Source organism: Gymnodraco acuticeps, unplaced genomic scaffold, assembly GCF_902827175.1.
Source record: "Gymnodraco acuticeps unplaced genomic scaffold, fGymAcu1.1, whole genome shotgun sequence".
NCBI lineage: Eukaryota > Metazoa > Chordata > Actinopteri > Perciformes > Bathydraconidae > Gymnodraco > Gymnodraco acuticeps.
The window spans coordinates 577,486-602,060 of NW_022989982.1; the positions used below are offsets into that span (position 1 = coordinate 577,486).

A 24,575-nucleotide genomic window follows, 5' to 3' on the forward strand; every position below is an offset into this window, starting at 1 on the left:
CTTAGTGGTTAGGCATCATTGAATGTATTTGTAACATTTAGCATAATCTCATTGATAAAAGGGAATGATAAAAAATATACAATTGTTGTTACTCTCAGCTTTTAAGACATATGTGTGGCAGGGAATGTCAACAGCTGGAAAATTACAACTATTGTCTTTACTGGAAACGTTCATAAACATCTTTTGCACCTGCAAGGAAATAAGAAGCAGACTAGGATTTATGTGGCATTGTGTGACAAATTGACCCTTCTTTTAACAGCATGGTTCAGATTTTATAGTGTTCAGTGAATGCACCATCCTTTCCCAAGTGTCATCCATACATATCTTTTAGGTTGTATTACTTTTCTGAGCATTTCGGAACACATTTCAAATATACCTACATCATCTTTGCTTTGTAAAGTGGTAGTTTGATTATTGTCTCAAGTCAATGCAATACAAAGTAATTACAATACAAATAAAATATGATTTTGTATCCTCCTAAACAATGTTATAGCTGCCATTAAAAAGTCAGCCATGCACTTGTCAAAGAAAAAATACTTAATATATATTTACATTGACGATAAAAAGATTGCGTTTAGTTAAAAAGCATATTGTAAAATAAATTGAGACAATACATTTGTTTTAAGCTTCAACATGATAGCACTTCAATTAAACACAACACATCAGTTAATTTGGTATTTATTGGAAAGAACAAGTGAACATGTAAATGACAAATATTTTCTCTTCTCCAATACATTCATAGAATGTCACTAAACACTCCGTCTACTGACATCTCTGTCCCGTACGACATTCAGAACAGAAACACCGACACCAGCACCGCGCTCTCTGTTACCGCAGCATCTGCTCTTGGATTAATAAATTAAAGACAATGGTACGGATACAATGCTAGATGCTCATATTATTCATGTTTATTCGCACTGCCCAGATTGTTAAAGACTGTGCCGATTAGTATTCAAGTATTCCCTTACGACTTCTCTCTGTGCTGGATATTATACAAAATATCTCTATGATGCTGTCATCATCATCTGTGGATTACATTATGTGACACAGTACAAGAATAACGTTTAAGTAAACATTATGTACTAAGAAAAGGAAAAAACTAAAGTTGTCTTGCAAAATGTATATCTGTTTACAGTGCGATCCCCATGCAATACCACATGCAGTTATAGAGGGTGCATGAAGAAGACCTTATAGACCATGCATACAGCCACAGCTGAACAGAAGTGGCATGCGGACCTGAAACCCTTTTATGATTTCCTTTAATTTACAGTGACATATGAACACATCCTGACAGTTATCTAAGATGTGAGATAGCATATAGCCAGAGTCTATCCTGTTCCAAACAGTGCCTGTAATAAAATGGCATAAAAGTCTTTCACACTTTTGACCAAGACAAACTTCACTGAGCCTCATCACACTGTGAGAGGTGTGTGAGAACATAACAAACCATGGTTGGCACTGAAAATGCTCATGGATATGAAAAATAAAGTATATCGGAGTAGCAATGGCTAAAGCACTGGCACGTAATTTGAATTTAAAACCATAACAAAACAAAAGCACTAAAACAACCAGCCTTCACATGCCGCTTGGTTTTACATTTGGAGCTAATACAAAGGCCAACAGATCGCTTTAAACAGACATCAGACATGGGAAAACTGTGCTGTGGGGGTGTAACAAATATTCACTGTGCAATCACAAGTTGTTTTTAAAAGGAAACAAAATCAAATGCTGAATAGCAAGGCCTACTCTCAAAACTAGCAACACATTTGACAGAAGCTTCTGATGTACAGCTCATAAAGATACATTTTCAATATAAATTCAAGTGTTGTAAATCATCTATGAAGTGCCATCTTTTAATTTGAACAAATGATACATTTGTCCTGAAAAGCCATGTACAGATTTGTTCAGTGTTGTACGACGATTAACTGCGTTGTCGGTAGAATAACGCTTAAGAAACAACGATGGGGTGAATCCTCATAACTTTTCAATGTTCAACTGAAAACAAAACACTAAATATTTGATCAGTCATGAATAACTCTGGAAGTGCACATGGTGTTTAACAGCTGGAAATCATACAGAACAGAAGCAAAATGTAACATATACAGAAGTATTAACAGTTGAAATACTGATTATTGTCTCTGATTTGACCAAACCATTAACATTTTAACATTCAAAATCTAGTGAAATTAATTGACTATAATCATGTACAGAATGAAGTTTTGATAGATGTGCGTTCTATCGTGGTAAACGCATGCAGCTTGTTGTGGCTAATGTTGAATTTAAACAATTTGTGAGGATATCATAAACAGGAAGTGTGAATATTACATAAACCTAAGGTCAGACCAAACTGGAGGAGTGCCAGATCTACTACCAACATTTCAAAGCCGTTGCTCTTTGTCTACAACACTGATTCTCAATGAGCATCCCTTTACATGCATCGCACAATGTGAAATAAATATAATGACGGCTTCCACAAACAGTGTCAACTTTGTGTATCCAATGTGATATTTGTTTCCAATTCCTGTGAAATATCAGGTTATATTCCTATTAAATCATGTGGATTTAAATATCTGGTGTTGCCTTAATATTATTATTTGCATTGCTAAATGTCAGCAACACTGCAGTGACATTCAGTTTCTCTTTTGGCCTTTTCAAGGTACTCCATACATCAGTCTCCTTGTCATTAAAAACAGTATCTTTAATTGTTTAAAAACGATTTGCCTTGACCCCAGCAAGACAAAAGAAAAACACTTTAATCCAAACCATTCAAATGCAGAAAGACTCACAATATCAAATAAACCTGTTAATAGGCTGGCTTTTATTCAAACCTCTTAACCTAATGCCAGTGGGTGAGTGATTCAATGATTTCAATAACTGTTCTCCTCTGTGATTGCACTTGATATCCCATCTTGTAGGAGTCAAGTCCCAACAAAGGAGGGAGGGAACAGAGAAGCTTGACCCTTTTCCTCAACAGGGCTCTAACAATGAGTGTATGGCACTGACCATGTCTCCCATGTTCCCTTTAAATCTTTGCTTTACCATCAACATATTCCATCATTTCCATCCCGGGACTCAGGCAGCAGTAATAATAATCAAAATATTTTAAAGTATTTTGCTGAGCATAAAGAAAAGTAAACTTTTGGACGATTTGTGGTAATCCATTGTCTCGGGACGAACTCCTTGTTTGGTGGAGAGGAAATTTGCCATGCTCACATTGCCAACAGGTCATTCCATGGCTTAGTCTGTTAAACAGTCCATTGGTAGGCTTGCTTTCCAAAATAATTCCCTCATTACATTCGATCCTGTAACATCACCTCGCAGGTTTGACAGTCCAAACTGCTATCCACACACTGCCAATGATGTCATTTTGTCTCTGCTGTGGAGTTCTCCCACCACTGACACCTTGTTTCCCTTAATCCGTCTTCCCATTCTCTTGAGGCGCTCTGGCTTTGCTCCTTTGTGCCGAGCGCAGCACTCTGTAGCAGCCGCGAGCGATCTTATGCATCCACATAACGTTCATGATGTCCAAGCAGATGCTGGAGCCGATCCAGGCCACGCGGCCCCCCCCAGGGCACCAGGTAGAAGGCCTCGGTGCCATACACCATGTACATACGGATGTAGTAGACCGGCATGACGGCGATGCGGACAAAGAAAAAGACTGCTGCCATGACAACACCGTTCGCCATGTTGGGCCGGGAGGATTTAGGATAACCTAGTACCTCAAAGAACCAGCTGGAACACAACACAGAGTTAGGAAACAAGATGCAAATATAAAATTATGCATGATTAACAAGGAGTTGGTATCTACAGTAATAATCAAAAGACAACATGCAAGAACCAGTAGATTAACTACATGTTATTCCTAACCATTTTTACACCTTCTAAGGAATAAAACTGCAAAACATTTGTAAATTGAGCTACTAATCTTAAGAGCCATAGCCCAGGTCATTAGTAAGCAGGTACTCACCGCTGGTTAACACATGGCGTGGAAAACTCCGCAAGCAGACGGAAGTTAGCAAAATAAGGCAACATTCCTAAGCCCTGCAAGAACAAGGTAAAAACAGGAAGACAACGAAACATGAAAGGGAAAAAAAACACAAGACACCGAGTCATTTTGATCAGCAGGCAGGAAGCTCACACTCCGCCTGCTCTGCAAGTCACTGCATGATATTTCAGATTGCAAGACATGCTTTTACTGTGAGGGGAACTCAAGTCCAAATACAGGCCTACTTGCCAGATCTAACAAAAGAGGCTTCTGCTTCAAGGCTCACAATTATTCTTTGGCTAAATTTAGACTGGTCCTTAAATTTGACTTCAGAATGATTAATTCTCCTCATCTATTCATCCCTTTGTAGCACGAGTTTCCAGACCATATTTTATGATAATCAATGTGTCTGAATATTAGATATATGAATGTTGACTTGTTTGCCTGATAATGGCCCCAACTGTCAAAAATCTAAATGGTTCATCCTTTAAAGAGTATTAAAATCATGGGATCCATCCCTGAAGATCATGAATTCCCTAAACTAGAGCAACATTCATACTAATGCTAAATGGGGTTGTTTTTAGTGAGGCAATACATGGTTTTGCGTCATATAAGTTGTCATGTTACCTCATATATTCAAGTAACACTGACTAATGCATCTTTATACCGAACCATATGCCAACTACTGCCAATTGCCTTCATGTATTTTCATCGATAATGCAGCAGAACAGTGTAAAGACCCCACAGCATAGCAGTTATTCTAATAATCAAATATCAACACAGCAAAAATATTGATACAAATAATGTACAACCATACACTCACTCAGCCAGCCACTACTTGAAGGAGCAATCGGAAGCCATGCAGAGGAAAAGCAATATGTGTACAAGTCATAGCTTAGCGTATCAGGGCCTGAAACCCATGTTGTATGAGATCATCGTCAGCAGGTTTGTACTTGAATGCTGAATTTAAGAAATGCATGGACAGAAGCCAATATGACGCCCTTGAGATAGATAGATAACCCACAAGGCTTTATTTTCCATTTCAATCACAATTTCACACGTTTTAAGCTGCTGCTAAAGAGAATGAAGATGATCTTACAAACAAGATGATTTCAGGACACCTCATCTTGTAAACATGGCCTTCCCTGCTTAATTAACAAAATAAAGCAGGCTAAAATTGTTTTAATATTTTGCAATCAGACACATCTGTTAACGGCTCGGCAATAAGATTGTTTTAGAAATTGAGAGCTGGGATTTGGATCTCTACTTCTTGACCATACAAATAAAAATCATAGGTCAAACTCAATGCTAAGATAAAAATCACAGCACTCAATTTCTCCCACAAACAACCTAAATTGGAGGTTATTTGGCTTTTACAGCAAGGAGACTTACCGTCAGAGCTGAAACAAAAGCTGTACATTAAAACATACTTACTATGTGACACACACATCTGCATTGCACTGTTTGTAACATATGAAATGAAGTTTCCACCTAGCATTAGCATGCTAGTACCTCTAGGAACTGGTAAGTCCATACTGTGACTGGGCATCATATCTGCTCAGTGCAACACAACAGCATATAGCAGACAAGGCAGGAATAGGTCCCCATCTAGATCAAGACCTGCTCTGGGTTTTCTAAATGACACACAACCCTTTTGGTAGTTTTTGCATGAACGGGGATGACACAACCCGACTCGATGTTGGAGGTTTAAAGAGGGGCTATTTATGTTAAAGTCAGCAGGACACAGAGACAGACAGACAGATATATTAGAAAGAAAAAGATGCCACAATTGAAGTAAATAAGAAGCAACAATAACAAAAACGTAACAAAAGAAAGCATGCATCTAATATTTACAGTTATAAAATGATTTTATGGATTTAGCTACACACACACAATATACAGATTATGCTGGAATTTAAAAAAATCATACGACTATTTGAACAGCGTTATGAGCAAACATTAGTGACTGATTAGTCAAGAATCGTATCATGCCAAGAAGCTCATAACATTAGGCTGATTAAAGTCTTTGTTTTTTAAATACAGATTTACCAAGTTAATTTGGCCTTAATTTGGCTGTGTGCCCCATAATATTCATATTGGGTAGGTATAATTTATTTGACATAAACACACACAACACATTAACTAATAAGACTTAGACAACTACACACATTTGACTACTTACAGAACTAAAATGAAAACGTTCAAGTTTCGACCACTTTTACATTGGTTTCACCATATGTTCAGTACAGTAATGTGAGGTAACAAACGCGGAGCATTCATTCTGTTGTCCCACATGAAGTTCAGATCTCGTCTGAGGAACAGTCACGAGTGACCAGTAACAGTATGGCCTACTTTGTCTCATTATCCTATCTGTTTTAGATACAGCGGCTTGTTCTGTTTCTCAAAATAAACGGCTGGATTTAAAGTTTAAATCCTATTTTTAATATAACGATGTGACACTGATTTAATCCTATTATTACTTTGACACAGAAATGTGGAAAATAAATATTCCTCATTAACAATGCAATGAAGACAGACATCCAAACCACATGGTAAAATGTGTCTCATTTAAGAAGAAAAACAAATCCGTAAAATCCAGCCAGTGACTGTAGACAGGGGTACAATTTAAATCTGGATTTAAGGGTTTATATGCAACATAAAGCTAAAATGGAATTATGTTTTTCTTTCCAAGTACATCTGACAGAAGAGGCCGGAGGGGCTTTGTCAGTTTCCTCTTTAGGAAATGTCAGGAAAAGTTTAAGGAAGAAAGAAGAGGCAGAGCTAGGATTTTAACACAGAAACAGACAGGCAAAGGCCGGTTATGTAGAAAGGCAGGGAAGTAATTGAGAGTTAAATACTGTTTGTTGGCATGCACAGTTACAATAAAAGAACCCTGCCTTTGTAGAATGCTTCAGAGCTGCCAGCATGCACACAGTGGTTACAGATTAGCATCAAGCTGCGCTAAGCTCACGCCAGATTCACACAACTTAAAAAAGGGGGTCAGTAAAACAAAGAGAAAGCACGGAAAGTGTAAGGGAAAGGTAGGGGGGGGGGGTCATCAGCCAGTACCATCATTGAGCATTCCATGCAAAAAATACCATCGTCATTCATTTCCATAATAATAATTATCAACAGATCCTGTTGACCTAGAGGGTTTCAGATTGAACCAAGAGTGAACAGCACTGCCCAGAAATGCTGAGTCATATCAACTATCTGCATGTTTAGACAAGAGCTAACTGTATAAAAACGGAGCATCAATAAGCAGCTTCTTAGTACTTCAAAGGAGAAAGGATCAGCAGGCTAATACCTGCAGTTAAAAAATAAATAAAGCAAATTTCATGTATATCAATCACTGTGCACCACCTATCAAAAGTGGTTGAGTTGCTAGCTACGACTGGTTACTTTTCTTAGTATTCGCACCATATAAGATGTGTTTATACATGAAACTTTTGGCCACTCTTCACTTAATATTTGTACATCTTGAGAAAGCAGAGAGGATGGGAAACGACGCCTCCTGCTGGACCACGCTAGGTCTCACAGGTACATAAAAGCTCAAAAAGTGGGCTTTGAACACCATAAATTATGTACTCATCTGATGTGTTTGTACAATTGGTGGTGTTAGTCACCTATTAATTTGGCCTTGAACATATTCAACTAAACCAGATATGAGCAGCATGACAACACTCATAGATCTAAGTGAGTGGAGGCTATCTGAGGTAAAAGCCTGACAGGACAGTTGCCCACTCTTGGTTGTCTCCTTCCCATCTTGCCTGCATGTTCTGCTATTGGACAATAAGGCACTCACCAGTACATAGTAGTAAGCATACAACGCTGCCAGGTGGTGAACTACAAAAAACTTGTCGCCTATCGCCTTCCAATAGTAAAATATTAGCAGCAGATCTGGAAAACAGAAGCACAGGGGAAACACAGATAACACGTCACTGGTGTAATCCAAAGGTTTGAAGACCAGACTAGTGTAAACACATTTTTTTTTTTATGAACGTGTGTGATTTTTAAACTTCTAATTGGCATCTGACCCACACAATAAGGCATACACTTAAGTGATTTATCGAAGCAATACGTATACAACATATTTTTACAATGTACATGCATCTTCTTCTACTTTCTCAAACATCTCCCAGGTAAACTGAAGGTTTCTCTTACCAGATATGAGGTAGCCTGTTGTGATGGCAACATTAGTCTTCACCAGTGTAGGATCTCCCCTATTGAAAAAAAACCACATTTGGTTTGAGAAGGTTTGTGTGATTAAATGTTAAAGGGGCTCTAATGTGCTTTTTCTGTGAATGTAAATGGTCTGCAAAGGCTACAATCACAAAGTTCCTTCCTGAGGGAGTTTCTCTCCCACACACTTTACATCACTATGTAACACTCGCACACATTGTACATGATAGGCTAAGGGGCGAGACATCTCTAAGCATTTAACCAATCACAACAGAGCCGGCCAGCTAACCAATCAGAGCAGACTGGGCTCTGGTTTCAGACAGAAGGAGAAAAGAGGTGCTCCAGCACAGGCAGTATGAGAAAAATAAAACATGTCACAGTAGAGACACACAATATAAATATGAACCTGAAAATGAGCATCATATGGCCCCTTTAAAGCTCTTAATATATGTAGGTGTTGAAAATGTCAGCAGTATGGTTTCAAAAGAACTTGAGGTAAGTAAACCTCTTCCAAACTTGCAGAGGAATTCCCATTGCTATGAATCATAGACAGATATTATCACCAAGCATGTACACCCTTGGTTACTGTTGCTATGGCTGTCATGTGCGACAAAATAGATGTTTGATTCAATGTTAAACAGGTTGCTCAGGTCTTGATTTGATCAGCAATAATAGGTATGTAGTATCTATGTTTTCAGGTTCTGTAAACCAGTTGTACATTCTGTTAACCCTCCAATTGTCACAGTAAGTTTGATTTTATTTCATGTTTTAAGTCTTCAACCTGCTATATAAAAACAATAAATCCATTTGATCATTTTATTTGAGTTTGAAGGTCTCTATAAAAAGTGTTGCATCAGTGTCTCTGGGTTAACCTGACCTGGTAGAAAATATTAAAGAGTCTGCCAAACTATACAAAAATAAGGTTCTTTTGTGATAAATAAAAGTCAGTCGAGTCGAGAAAAGAAAATGAAGTACAGTACATGTACAGTATTACTAGGCTAGTTTTCAACTAAGGAAGCATTCAGCTGTGACATTTGGTGTTCCCATGAACCAAACTTCTTGGACCAGTTCCCTTAATAGTCGTTGTCATATTAAGCGAAACAGTATGGGAAGCAAAGGTTAAAAACATGCTATTCACAGTCAATTCTCACCAGACTGGGTCTTCATTGACGGGATCATCAAAGAACAAGATGTAGAGACAGAAGATTCCCACCAACAGCGCGTGAAACGTCGACACCGTCCTGAAATTACAACCCAGACACACAGCCGTGATTATTTTGTTCTGATTTTAGAGTACAGTGAGTATTTGTCTTTGTTCAGGAATAGTGCCTTGGAGCTGCTCTGTGGTTTAGAGCGCTGAGTTCTCACAGCGAATCAACTGATTGCCTGTCGCGGCTGCACACAGATCCAGACCAATTAGACAAAGAGATTAAACACTGCTGCAAGGTCAGGCAGAGCAGCAGACTCCAGGTCAGTCACTCAGGTGAGACAGTCCGACAGCAATCAGTCAGTGAGACACAGTGACAGCCACACTTCCTGTAAGACTGTTTCACTAGAATATGTAAAGTCATGGGCCTCACCGGGAATCCATATAGCCTGGATCCATCTCCGCTAATCACTTAATTGCTCAGAAACTATGTGACAATTTATTTTTCACAAGTGCTCTCATGAGTAATAAAATGAATTTGAGAGAAAATGTATGATTCATGCAAGTCACATACCTGTCTGACTCAATACACACACTCGATATTTTTACTCAAACGTAGTTGTCATAGCTAGTATCTGCAATGTACCCATAACAGGATAGCAGTTAAACAGCTACGTGACCACAGATGACAATGAAGTGAACGCTGTGTCCCGCATCTTAATATTTTCACTAAAGAACATTTTAATAATGGCAATAGACATAACAACAGGCTTGGCCTTGCTGTCAGACTGAGATAGGATCTTGTTAAATGTTCAAATTATGAGGGTGACGTGCTGCCCGTACATCGAAAAGTGGAATTTAGAGATACTGTAAGTCATACAGGAAATATGTGGTTTGTTTGAACAAAGACTCATGGTGATAATACGGTTTTGTCGGGTCACCTTGAGTTCCACTCCACCTTCTGCTTGTCACTGAGGCTGAGGAAGCTGGAGCTGATGCGTGAGGACACCCAGGGGCTGAGCCAGTGGAAGAGCCACTGGAAGGAGAAGAAACTGATCACCGAGATGGTGAGGATGAGCAGGCTGAATGGGTCCATGGCCACCCAACCACACTGAGGGAGAGAAGAAGGTTAAGATTAGTACTTGAAGTGGTTACCTGTTATAAATACCTTGGTATCTTAGATGCCGCCTATCACAGCGCACTGAGATTTGTTACAAACTGTAAAGCACTTACTCATCACTGTACCCTGTATGCCAGGGCAAGTCTGCCACTGTTCGGAGACTCAGTCATTGGTACATGTTCATTTATAAAGCCATGCTGGGTAAACTACCACCTTACATCTGCTCACTGATGTCACAGAGAGTCGCAAATTGCCTAAGATCCCAGGATGTGTTTTTATTACATGTACCAAGTGCTAGGACTGTTTTAGGCACTAAAGCTTTTATGTGCGCAGCCCCTCTAGCTTGGAACACTCTGCAAAACATTTTGAAAATGAGCATTTTGGTTCCCCTGCATGTCATTATGTTGTATGTGTCCTTTTGTTTTCTGTCGTATTTCTGTTACATGTGTAACCAATGTGCGGCAGGTCTCCCTTGTAAAAGAGATCGTTGATCTCAATGGAATTTTTTTACCTGGATAAATAAATGCTACAAAGAAACAATTAGAAATATAACTGGGAAATTAGACATGCCAAATTCGGAATTGCATCAGAAACAAAACCTCTGCCATTATAGGCCTAATCCAATCTTGCTAAACTCTAGAAGAAAGGCTGCCACTGGTCATAACAACAAAAGGTATATTAAAGCTCATAGGTAAAGTTTGTTTATAATTACAATTAGAAGTCTTGAAGAAACGACTAATGACATTTTTTTTGTGAATTGATATTAATGGAACTGACTGGCTTAAATTAGCAAGTAATAATGTCTCATGATTGTATGACCCAAATTAAATTAAATCAAAATGATAACGTGGCAGACTTTGTGACATCAGCAAGTACTGTCTTGATTTGTATATAGAGTCATGATTAGACTTGTGATTATGACTTCTAACAATAACTCTGCTCCATCAGCTTCTTTATATATTTAGCTCCTGTACCAGGATGTACAAAGTATTAAGTTGCATTTTGGCAAAGATACGTTTATGTATTACTTCCTGGAACTCTTCTCAGAGGAAGTGGAAGTCTTCAGAAAGAAGACCAAATAATCAGGACACACTGTCACACTGTGAAAGCAGTCAGTGTTTTCACACCACACACACCTTCTAAAACCACACACACCTTCTTCCCCAGGAAGCTCTACAGCAAAAAGCTGCAGGTCTAATACTGACTGCTGAGTGGAAACGTAGCTTTCTTTCATCCTTTGGAGGATCTTTTTACGTCTCATTACAAACATGAACAAATGTCCATACTAAATGTCCCGTGTGGCGATTATGTGCTTGAGTTGTACACACCATTAGTCAGAGCATCACTAAAGCTGCTCCATTATTTGGATTGCAATAATCCCACCGTGTACAAAAGGACATTTTACAGAAACAAAATCAAAAGCTCTACTCCTTTTATTCGTCCAGTATGCGTACATTTAAGATATTGCTTTTGATCAAATTAAGTGTTGGATCAAATATTATAATATTTACTATGCTGACATTTTAGGAAATGCGTAGCTTTTCTAAGACCAAAACACATGTACCATGACCAGTCAGGTAGATATTGCCATCACATCATCAACATTAAATACATGCACATTACACAGCTGTACTGCATGCTAACAGCTATTGGAGACTGGTACCACAGCTGTTATGTAAGAGCCTTTTCAATGGACACGGGTCATCCGTGTTTTGGAAATTGTGAGTGGAATACGGTATAAAGGGTAATTAGCGAGGGGGGGGGGGGGGGGGGGGGTGGTTCAATAAAATCCATTTGATCTTGATAATTATTTAATTCTAAAACTAGGCCTTGAAGTGATAATGATGTATTAAAGAAATCTGTACAATGACCTCAAATAACCTATAGATCTATTTCGTCATATCTATATTTAGAAAAAAAGTGATCAGCTCTGCAGCCGATAAATGTATGTCAGTGAAAGTTCCTCTGCAGCCATTGAACTGTTTTTATGCGTGTTGCCGGGAGCTGTTTTGCATATGGCCTGATTCGGCTGCTCAAGCTCTTGGTAAGAAGCCAAGTCCGTTAACTTTATAGACGTATTTACCAGTATTTACAACTCGCAGTCGCACGGCGTATATCCCAGGATAGGCAACCTAAAATAAAACACATATTTCTCCCTGGAGCTCTGGCCGTGGTTATTTTATATCAGCCTTTGTTCCTTTGCTACGCGAAATAAATGCTTGAGGACAAACAGTGTGTACCTCACTTGCCAAGAGAAAGTCATCAGGGAACTGAAAGGCCAATTACCCAGAGTCCCCGCCTGTAATGCATCCGAGGAAAAGTACTTTATTGTAGCATGCTGCAAGGCACAAATACTTTTTGTTATTAGAAGAACACTTCTAGAATCTATAACTGAAGATACATCTGGATAAGTAAAGCCATTCTCACAAAGTGGGGTCATTTGAGGTGCACACATGTTGTAGTTGTGCAAGTTCCCATGCAGAACTGCCAAGGGCAAATGGTTACAGAGGTCGCCTTATGGATTCAAAACAGCAGAAGATTCATGGCGAACCAAGCACCAGCAGTCTTAAACAATCTGCTTTCTAACACATTTGCCTTGTGAAGGGTTTCTTTATCAAAGATCTAATCATTTTAAACCCCCAAACAACAATCAGTGAATCAACATGAATGTCAAAATCAAGGTGGACCAGTGCTAATAAACAAACAAGGACAAACACCTTCAATCAAGGCTCATGCAAGGCATCACAACAACCATTATTTTGAAAATCCCATTTCTAAAAACAAAGAGCAGTCCTTCAGGCAGATGTATTTAGTTATAACAAGGTGGAAATAATAACTTTAGAGGGTTTAACTCCAAACTAATGAGTGCTATCCAGCACCCACTGTTTTAGTGTTGTCTCATAAGGATTTAGTTTGGGCCTGCCTTGAAGAAATGCCTTTACATTTTCTTGGAAGTGATGTGTATTTCCAGTAAATTGGAATGAACAGGTTTTTCCTGTAAGATTGTTTTGCAAGCTCCATATCATGCAACCAAGCTTGCGTAAGACGGTTGGACCTGTTTTAAAGAGGAAACGATTAAACGAAAAATAACCGTGTGCATCACCGGATTGCCTTTTAGAGATCAGGATCGCTAACTAATGTTGTTATAGGGGAAATCTGGTTCTTTTACGCAAGGCATCTCATAGCACACGCACAAAGCCAATTGACGCCACAGCTACGGGAAATGTGTTGGAAAAACAACACTGGCCTGGTGGCTGGGACCAGCCTTCTAGGAGGAGGAAATACATCACCTACCTTTTGACTTTCATTCAGATGATCTGCGCCTCACTCTCGCAGCCGGTTAAGGTTCCCAGGGTCGTTTTCCGTGTATTTCGAGTCATGTCGAGTCATTTTTTGATAAACAAGAGAAGCCCGCCTCTTGCTCCACACACACACATACGCACACACGCTAACAACTTGTGGGGGACGATGCAGGGCTGGAGCTCCGCGTCGGAGGCAGCTATGCGATGTTTTCCGAGGATCCCATCCGAGGAGAAGCGTGCGTTAAAGCGGATCCTGCAGCTCGACGCTCGATTACAGAATCCATGGGAGCGTTGCTGAGTGTGTGCGTGTGTGTGTGCGTGTGTTTTGTGTGTGTGTGTGTGTGGGGGGGGGGGGGGGCACCCTCTCTCTTTCTCCTCCGGGGCTCAAATTACAGCTGAATTCTTAAAGATATACACACACATTCACATGCACATACAAACAGCACACAGTACAGTGGTCTGCCCAAGAACAGTCACTGTGTCTATTTATAGCCGAACTGATCCAGGGGGAGACTGCAGCCCTGGGCAAGGTTTCATTGAATACTTCCTTTATTGCAGCCCTTTTCTAACACGATTACATATTTTTACATTACACCAAGGGTTGGTTATGTATTTTAGATTTGTTTTAAATGTATTCATCTAGACTAAACTACTCTTTAAATCCCAACTGCATACACATCAACATAAAACATATTAATCCTATAGAATAAATGAATTAACTGTTGGTGCAATAATAAGTCAATGGCTTTTATTGCTGCTAGTTTTCCATTGGAAAAATTAGGTTGTGTTTATTTTTGGTTAGACCTGTCTTACTCTTGCTGACTTTTTCAGTGTTACCTACCAATGCTTTAATCTAGTTTTTCTGAGTATAGATTCGTTGAGCAGCTAGGCTTTAAAAGACAATACAAATGGGAAGTGTAAAAATACATACAACAACAGACTCAACTTCCAGTGTCTTATTAAGCCACTGATGTCATGTGCCCCCCCCCCCCCCCCCTGCTCAGATGTCAGCCTTAGTCCATACTCCGTACCATTGGACTGTACTGTATGTACAAAGTGTCCAGACACATTACCAGAGGGCAGATGGCAGATTAAATGACCTATGCAAGCAATTTAAAATGAAATGGCTTATACCTAGATTGAGTAATGCCCGTGTATTTAAATCCTGATGTGCATATAATTAACAGAGTTATAGTATCCTTTAACTGTTAAATGCATCTGAGGGGACAATACCGACTTCTGCCACATGGCGGCGCACCTCTCCATGTTTCTAACGCTGCAATTGTTTTCCATATTGTGTTAATTGAAACACTCACATAAATACGTTTTGGTAGGAATTTTTACTTTTTAAGTACTGGAGTAAAAGCTTAGAGTATCATAAGTTCCAAGTACCTTACATGTTTACTTACAGTACTTGAGTAAATGTACTTAGTTACATTCACTCCTCACACACACCTTTCGTTTGTGTTTCAATACTAGAAGGTTGATTCTTTTTTAGCACACACAAATATGTTAACTCAATATGCCTCAATTTAATGATTTGGTCCCAGACAGTTTGAAAGGCAACTATTTTATCATTTGTCCAAATGGACACATACTTATGCTGCCCTCTGCTGGATAGTTTGTGAAGTACGTTGTACGTGTATTTCCTTCATGTAGCACTTTAAAAGCATAAAGGTTGTGCATGTGCATGAGGAAATAAAAAACAAGTTAAAGTAATACAAATAATTACTTTTGTTTTACCTTTCTGATTTATATTGCATATAGACACTTATATTCTAAGCTTGATTAGCTTAACCCTTTGTGCAGCATACATTTTATTAAAATCCTTTATTCATTGTATTTGATGTACAAGGTTGTTGTTGTTCTCACTAAACCATGGCCATTTGTACAAATATTTACAGAACCCTAAAACCGGTCACATATAAGTTTTATATTTCAATTTTATATGAACTTTTATTTGTTTTTATTGTTTAGTGATTTGTTTGCAACTATTATATTTCCTTTCATTGCAGTGTAGCCTCTCTAATGCAAAACCATTAAACGCTTCTGTGATCGTCTTTGATCTACAAAGAGAAAATCTTTTATATTAATATTTGTGCTTTTAGGATTGAACGATCAGGGATTGATTGATTGAAGTCTTGTAGTCGGTTCTTGACGGATGAATGCTTTTATCTATGAACAATTGGCCAACACCATGGGTATGTGTGGATGTTCACAAAAGATTGCACGTCTGTACACTACTAATGTGTAACTAAAATGTAAACCGTGGAGGTTTGTTGCTATAAAGTAAGTGACTTAATAACTACATTTCGAGTTAGATGTTAAGAATGCAATTAAATCTCTTGTTATTCCTGTAATCAGCAGTTACAATGTTAATCTTTATGTAATGAGTCAGTTACATCGACCCATTTTAGTTTTTTAAGACTTTTTTGGAAATAATGCACTCACAGAAAGTTCTTAAACAGTAAAAGGTAAAATATACAATTTTTATTATTTATATATGGAAATACAAAATTAAGAAACATGCATTTGTAATGGCATAAATACAGAAGGGTCAACATACAAAATAATTTCCAAAAAGAAAAACAAGAACATAGAAAGCTCATAGAAACTTCCACTGTAACAGCTCCTTTAGTGGTTGAACTATGATTTTGTCATGCACAAACAAACACCATTTTGATCTTATTGTACTTAAAGATTTAAAGCAAAGAAACATATACAATACACCACATAAACATGTACTTTGGTCAATATGTAAAAAGCAATAGCAAGAGGCAGGCACTGATCAATATGGAGTATGATATGACATATAAAAGCAGCTTTAGTGATCAATGGGAATAGTCAGGTAAAAAACACCTTGCATCAGTGGTAATAAAGGCAATTCATGAAAGCTAGTGGACCAAAGCAGCACAACATTTTATATCAGTCAGTTTTCTTTTTGAGTTCCTGTACCATATTCTTTCTGTCTGACATCTTAAAAGACACTCGTGTTTTCTCACCTTTAACAGTTTGGCATTGTATATAGATACATTAAGCTCTTAAAAGTAAAGATAATATGCATGTCAATCACACAAAAGGAGTTTAATATGGATCATAACCGTCCTCACTAATCTTAACTACAACTTAGAAACAAAATGTACAAATATCTCTATTTCGTGCCTTAACAAAAGTCATTATTCCTCAGGCCTATTAAACTAAATCTTCGTGTTGGAAAATAACAAGCATGACTCAAATGGTGTTTGAATAGAGCTTCATAACTGAGCCTGTGGTGACACTATTGTAAACCCAGAACAGTAATCCATACATTACTGAATTACTAGAGCTAAATCAACTGAACATCTATGTGATGGTTGTACTTGGATAACTAGTCATTCAACCATGTGAGAATAGCACCTTGGAGCTACAATAGAAGCTCTCAGTAAATAGGAGTTTACATTGAAGAGGCACTTTGTAACACGTGTATAATTTCACACATGATCATTTGATGCATGCACACCGTTAAGACCTGAGAATGCCACAGAAAATAGAAATCAAGGCAATAAAAGTTAAAATGATAATATATTTGCTCAACTGCTTTTACTTACTGAATATGAATTCTTTATTTTGTACATAATATGATTAAAATACACTTGAAACGGTCAAAAATATTTGATACAACTGTGAAATTGACCACCTGTTCTACTATGAAGTTGAAAAGGTTAAGCCTTTGTATGGCACATAGCATTTGGTATTTTTAGTTGACCATAAATGACAATCATGATGTTGATAATGATATACTATAGATAAAGCTTCTCCACATTAAACATCCTTTGTAAAAAAGCTTCTTATGCCCAAAATGGAGTCAATCTGCTCTTCTCTGAAGAACATAGGTTGTAATAAGCTCATGTAAAATATATGTTATTAACATTTATGTCTTTAAACAACACGTTGAGGGCACAACGGCACATTCAGATCTACTTTTCTACATGAAGTTTCTGGATTGAACCCATGGCCTTAAAATATCCAAATAATGATCTGCTTACCATTTCACATGAATTCTCAGCATATGATAGAAAACCGTGCTCATCTTGTGAATGAGGTGGACAAAACGCAACGCTGACGTCTCTACACAGCATTCTTCAGCATAGATGATACAAACATCCATCCGGAGACAAAATCAATTGTAGTCTTTAAAGCCACAAAGAGGCGTAGAACGTTGCGTATCCCGCTCCTTCACTACACCATGAACTGTGTGTATCCCTCAGCGCCTGTGACGATCACATCCATCCAGATCCTCATGGCCTCAGGAGAGGGAGCTACCATGTAGTAAACTCTGTCGTGAGTCTTTACACTGAAGGTCAGGGAGGGGTTCGGGCTCTGATGGAGGAAAAGGATAGGAAAAGGAGGAAGGGAGGGAGACGATGAATGGTAAGTAGGAGACAGAAGGAGAAAGGTTGAGAAATCATTTAAAATTTCAATTAGAAGATGATAGATCACCATTTTCACGACAGGAGTTATTTCCATGCATTACTTTTGTAGCAGCATACCTTGTGTGCATTCTTCAAGTGATCATAATACACTTCTTCAATAGCTTGGAAGTAGATGACTCCTTTCAGCTTGGCTTCATGCTTGTCTGCAGAAGAAATAACAGTAGCCATAAATCATATTTATTCATATGCTTTTGTGTCTGTGTGTGCTCTTGCCGCCCCTACCTGAATAATAGGAGAGTGTGCGTCGGTTGCGGTCGAACACGAACCAGCGTTTCTTCCAGGTTTTGATTTTGCCTCCCATTTTGATCAGGTAGCCCCTGCAGGTCTTCTCAGAGATGGATAAGTGGAAGCATGTGTCTGGGCTGTGACCCGCCGACTCAATGTGAGCCCGCAGGTCAAAATCATCTTTACGCACCGGCAGGTAGCGTGTTAGCGGCCGGGCCTGCAGAGAAAGGAGAGAGAGGGTTCATTGAAAAGAGGGCATTGCTTCAAGTAATGACAAAGATGTATTTATATAATTCATACAAATCATGCAGATGTATATCATATGTTAAGTAGATTCTTTGTTCTTCTGCCAACAGTTGATGGCCCAGGCAAAAGAACAAAAGATGATGGATGAAGCTTATACTGAGAACTGTAAGCAGGCATGATTGAAAACATATGGAGAGGGAATTATCATAATAAACATTTATCTAGTGGATAACAGATATCCCCTCTCTTCATTTTCTTTCTTACCTGTGCCCTCTGCTTTTCTCTCAGTTTCACCTCACGATCTATGAGTTTCTGCCGTCTGCTCGTCTCCTCCTGCAGCCTCTTCTCCAGGTCCTCCCTTCTTTTCCTCTCCTCGTCCAGCGCCTGCATTCGCACTTCCATTTCTTGCTCCTGAGAAAACATTGAAATAGCCATTTTTAACGTTTTATTAATGTGTCTTCAAGTTTGTGGATTTGTCACAAATGCAAATAAATATATTTATTTCTCCCATTTCCAACGGCAAAGCTGTGAAAACAAACTGATATTATAATTGTGATTTGATCTGGTAGTGACCTTGTTTTCGATGAGGCGGTGCTTCTCTGCCTGGGCTTCTCTCAGCAGTCGCTCCATCTCCTCTAGCTTGGCCATATTTGACGTACTGGCACTGCAGCACACAAACACACATTACACACATTAGAGCAAAAAAGTAGAGGAAAACGTTGGTTCTGCACAATTAACCACTTGGCATACAGTGATGTGAAAACAAACTCTAAATCATCTGTCATCTGGCTGAACCTAAATTACAATTGAAGTTAATCAATTAAACCTTCTGCACAGCAAGCGTGACAAACCGCCGCCATTCTGTCTTCGCCATGTTTTTTCAGGTGTTACATTTTCTGAGAATCTCAGTTCAGTAGTGGATGCACAGATTACTGTGTTGAAGTATACGCATAATCCAAGTTTAAGAAAAAAAATATTCATTTCCGTTAAACATCTGTGCAATTATCCAAGTATACAGAAAGAACCCTTCCAAAGAAGGCTGTGTTTATGCATAAGTGTGTGTGTGTGTGTGTGTGTGTGTGTGTGTGTGTGTGTGTGTGTGTGTGTGTGTGTGTGTGTGTGTGTGTGTGTGTGTGTGTGTGTGTGTGGGATCAAACAGGAACTCCATTATGAGAGGAAGCCTCGATGCCAAGGCAATCTAGGGATCAGACCTCTCTTTTTCGTCTCTCTGTAAAGTTTTCTGACTCTCTGCTTTGTCCCTGTCCTCGGTTTAGGACAGCTTCACCCAGCTTCAGGTCTCTCACACTGCAGATGGTCTACACATGACATGCATTCCTGCCTGACATCACAAGATATATGGTATTCATGTGAAACAGTATTTTGCTCTCAAATGTTCCTCTCCGCCTCCCTCTGACCAGCAAACACACATTCTCTCTCATCCTGAGCCAGAAAGGAAATGGATACCCAGTGTTGATTTGGGATGATGTCACAACATTGTTAAGATGAATGGTCCACATTAGACTCAGTCTAAACTAATCAGGGAGGGAGGGAGGGAGGGAGGGAGGGAGGGAGGGAGGGAGGGAGGGAGTGCGAGGGGGAAAGAAGTAGGGTACCCCAAATAATTGAAAAGAGCAAAAAAAAGAAAAACAAGAACAAGTATAAAACAAATTAATCCTTTCCCGCTGCATCCCACTATTTTTTGCAAATCTATTTTCACTTTCATAAGAAATCTACATACCTTGCACTCTTTACTCTGCCATAATTACACATTAAGGACTTTTCCCTTTTGAATTAATGCATTTTTAAATGTGAATATTTCTTAAACATGTTTGCTGTTAGTAAGCGTGTTCATTATTATTCACTTTCAGTATAAACAACGTAGGCATAGACACAAATAGACATGCATTCCTACTTAAATAACAGTATGATGGGTAGATTTAATTCATTCGCCATTATTTATTTAGTCTAGTACTTGCATTTAGGCTCGTACTTGCATAAGAATGCATCCATCCAAGCCTAACGTCCATCCTTTCCTCTCTCCCTCCCCATGCCATTCTCTTACCTCCGTCGATGAGAATGAATCACCCTCATAGTCATTGTAGACCAACTCTGATTATTCAAGTAATTAGATCACTTGAGAAGATATGTATTTCTCTTGATGCAACACTTGTATCTCCATCACTGACAAGATAACAAAAATGCCAGCTCTATCCTTTTTTCCAGCAGATTCAGGTCCAACACACACGTCTTCAAGTCTGATCTAAGCCGGGACAACACAATCCAACTTGGAAGCATTTTAGGAGGCAACCTGTTCCAGGGAAACTTTCAGAGAGGTCAGTCTGCAAATGGTTTGGCACTGTTCAAAATCCAACTACAGAAACAAGACCGTACCATTCAGAGAAACAAGAGGAGGGGAAACAAAAGACAGATGCAACCACTGGAAGAAGGAGAGAAGGAAAGCAAGAACACATGGTTTCAGTCCAGATGGGGGGTGAACCCCGAAGTGTACCTCCACACTCATCTGCACCTGAGGGGTTTGAATGTGAACGCACACATACACACACACGTTTTCTTTCTTCCGTAACCTGACCCATAGAACACTAATCAAGAGTCCCCCTTAACTCGAGTCACACACACACACACACACAGTACTACACATCTTAGTCTCTGAGGAAGGAGCGTGAAAGGCGGGAAACTTCTGCCTTGCAACTCCACACACTTTTTGCATTAACTCACTTTCTACTCACTTTGAAGCCCCCAACCCCAACCCCCTTCCTACAGTCAATGTTTCATATTGCAAACACAAAGACATATTTTTGCATTTTCAACTGTTTCTTGTCATATTTCAACGATACAACCTTTCCGTCATTCACTTATTTTTCTTTACACTTTGCTTCTCTTCCTTTTGTACATACACAAACAACACATTCCTGCAACACCTACCTGGAGACATTATCAGGAGAGCATGCAGAGATGCTGGTTTCAACGGAGTCGGAACTATCCACACTCATCGTGTCGAAGGCCTGGTTGTCGCTGTACCCGAAGGCATCGAGGTAGACGTTGGTCTGGGAAGCTGCTCGGGACCCGGACTGAGCTGGAGACACACACAAAGAGAACATTAACCACAGCTTCAGGAGGGACGAACTATTCAATCTTCTTCTTCATGTTGTACCTGTCTCTGTCTTCTCATCTGGGACAGAAGTCTGCCCAGATGGGGTCAATTTTGGATCACAATGCCCCGCCACTGTGAGACGCTCTTAAACGCTTAGTAAAAATATAAATCCAAACCTCATAGATGTCACTACTCTTGTTTAAATATAAGGACTCGCAAATTAACAAACAGGCTGCAGAATGAAGAACAGTAAGTCCTATAAAGCGAACCAAAGATGTCTGGAGAGAAAATGAGATGTCCTCAGAAGTAGAAGGAGAAATAATGACACAATTACTGTGCAGACACTTAACACGGCCTCTGACTACAGGAATAAACACACAGAAACCCTGATAGCATCTGCTCCATGCAGCAGACCCACCCATCTGATGAGCCTGATCTAGGGACCAGAGGGACTCAGGGGCCAGACGCATGCACAGTGTCTGGGAAATACAGCAGCACTATTACAACACAGAGCAAATAATACTCTTTTGGATATATGTCTTGTCAAAAGTGCAGCAATGGAAGAGTTATCTTATTAATTATCTGTGTAATTGGGTGGTCTGCACATAAGTTATTACACTTTCATTCACAATAGTAATATACACATCATCAAACTTGACCTCAATTGTATCTTGTGGTGAATGAACCAGTTATCTTAATGATTGGAAATAGCTGGGGGATGTTTGTGGCAGGAAGCTGACATGAAGAAATCTACTTTTTAGTCTAATTGTTAAAACAATGAATATATAATTTATACTCAAACAAGCACCTCTTGTTAACTCACACACACACACAAACTCATAGACAATACTCTCCATCACTTAATGGAGCAGTCCTCCTCTACTTACATTCCTGCACTATCTCTCCACACACACACACACACACACACACACACACACACACACACACACACACACACACACACACACACACACACACACACACACACACACACACACACACACACACACACACACACACACACACACACACACACACACACACACACACACACACACACACACACACACACACACACACACACACACACACACACACACACACACACACACACACACACACACACACACACACACACACACACACACAGGGTTGATGCTACCATATTAGGGTATTAGAGGCCTTTTCATGTGACAACCAAGGGCAGTGTGAGTGTGTGTTTGCAAGTGTGAGGCAGACACGAAAAGGACAGAAAACACTAAGTGTGTGTGTGTGTGTGTGTACCTTTATGCAGATGTCGAGATTCAGCTTCCTTGTTGGATAAGGAGAGAAATCTTGGGAGAATGCTGCCACAACTTGTGCTCTGTACCAGGGGATGATGGGACTGTAAACAACAAACAAGAAAAACTGTGTCCTTTCCATGTTTTGTAAATGAAATAAACATTATTGCATCTTCAGAATTCTGCCATATTTACAACACACAATACAATTGAATGTGGAATTTAAGCACATAAGCTAAAAATAGTATGAGAAAAAGTTTGGCATTGATGAATTTGTAATCATTGGTGTTAGTTATGCATATGTCAACATCAATGTGTATGTGTACCTTGGTAGGGTAGCTGCGTCCCAGTGTGGCACAGGTGAACTGGGGGGTCATCATAGGTGTGGTTTTCTTCCTGGGTAATGTGTCACTTAGATGGGACCCCCCTCCTCTCTCAGACCTTTTCCTTTCTTCCAGCAAACGGAAATGCTGACCAAACGAGATGTATATTAATCAATCAAAGCAATAGTGTGAAATGTGGTTTCTACACATTGTGTTGCTGATTTTGAAGAGGGACGAAACGTCATCTAAATAAAAGAAGAAATGCATATGGAGCAGGAGTTTGCCACCATTTGTTCCTTCTTTTATGTCACACTAAAACAGAGAAACACAAAGTTGCGGACACACACAGACAGACACACACGCATTACCTGCCTGTGTCGCTGGCGGTGATTTTTGACAGGAAGGGGAGGTGGGGGGGAGTCAGGGAGGGGAGAGGGGTCTCGATAGGACACCATGTTCTCCGGCCAATGCACAGAGGGTGTTTTGGGGAGGGGGCGGGGGTAAAAATGAAAGGAGGAAGAAGAGGAGGAAGAGGAGAGACAGTCGGCAGGAGAAGAAGAATGACAGAGCTTTGGAGAGAAGAAAGGTACATTGTCAGAAAACTGGAAGAGTTCAAAAAAAGGAGGAAAATTAGGGAAACACACTCATTCATACATACACACACACACTTTGCACCATCTAGCCCCTAACACCACTACACACACCTCGTCCTCCGGTGGTTTAGGGGTGTCTTCGTTAGAGGAGGGCTTCCCCCCGGACTCAGTAGAGGCATTGGTCAGAGCGGGCGCAGGGGCGGGTTTAGGGTCCCCCCCAAGCTGTGAGTAAAGCTCATTGATTTCACTGACTGTGACATAGCCCTGGAAAAGTGTCATGTGGAGAAGAAGGGAGAGAGAAGGGGTGAGGCATAGCATGGAGTGAGTCAGCCGTTTAATTACAAACTTGAGAATTAGTTGTTAGAACGATGCGGACACATTTAGTGGTGATTTTAGCCGTTTCAGAGCAACAATTAGAACGAAAAGTATCACTTACACGGTCTCATAACATGAATTGAGTTGGTTACATAAGACAATAGACATTGTTACAAGGTTACCTCAGTATTAATACACATGAGTATAATTTGTGCTCAGAATTAATTAAATGAGTCTCTGCTCTGGTAGTTACAACAAGAAATCGAAAAAGCA

At 39.5% G+C, this 24,575-nt stretch overlaps 2 protein-coding genes across 8 annotated transcripts in view; both read right to left on the reverse strand.

Moving 5' to 3' along the window:
* Positions 1 to 662: 662 nt before the first annotated feature.
* On the reverse strand, positions 663 to 14,060 carry LOC117543624 (TLC domain-containing protein 4-B-like). Its single transcript, XM_034212005.1, is given in 8 exon segments — positions 663 to 3,565; positions 3,567 to 3,732; positions 3,968 to 4,041; positions 7,791 to 7,885; positions 8,150 to 8,208; positions 9,319 to 9,408; positions 10,256 to 10,425; positions 13,729 to 14,060. Coding segments are annotated over 7 exon segments (792 nt in total). The 5' UTR covers positions 10,411 to 10,425; positions 13,729 to 14,060; the 3' UTR covers positions 663 to 3,412.
* A 2,146-nt stretch (positions 14,061 to 16,206) lies between these two features.
* The window catches only part of phldb2b (pleckstrin homology-like domain, family B, member 2b), a 36,847-nt gene continuing 28,478 nt past the window's right edge, over positions 16,207 to 24,575 (reverse strand). For 6 of the 7 annotated variants that reach the window (XM_034211999.1, XM_034212000.1, XM_034211997.1 and 3 more), the window contains 9 exons: positions 24,099 to 24,251; positions 23,398 to 23,541; positions 23,076 to 23,175; positions 21,623 to 21,773; positions 19,253 to 19,343; positions 18,944 to 19,090; positions 18,431 to 18,650; positions 18,266 to 18,351; positions 16,207 to 18,095 (listed from right to left, as the gene is read on the reverse strand). In XM_034211999.1, the coding sequence (XP_034067890.1) occupies positions 17,955 to 18,095; positions 18,266 to 18,351; positions 18,431 to 18,650; positions 18,944 to 19,090; positions 19,253 to 19,343; positions 21,623 to 21,773; positions 23,076 to 23,175; positions 23,398 to 23,541; positions 24,099 to 24,251 (1,233 nt within the window). In that variant the 3' untranslated portion in view covers positions 16,207 to 17,954. The remainder of the gene's footprint in view (positions 18,096 to 18,265; positions 18,352 to 18,430; positions 18,651 to 18,943; positions 19,091 to 19,252; positions 19,344 to 21,622; positions 21,774 to 23,075; positions 23,176 to 23,397; positions 23,542 to 24,098; positions 24,252 to 24,575) is intronic. The other variant, XM_034212001.1, reaches the window with a different exon arrangement.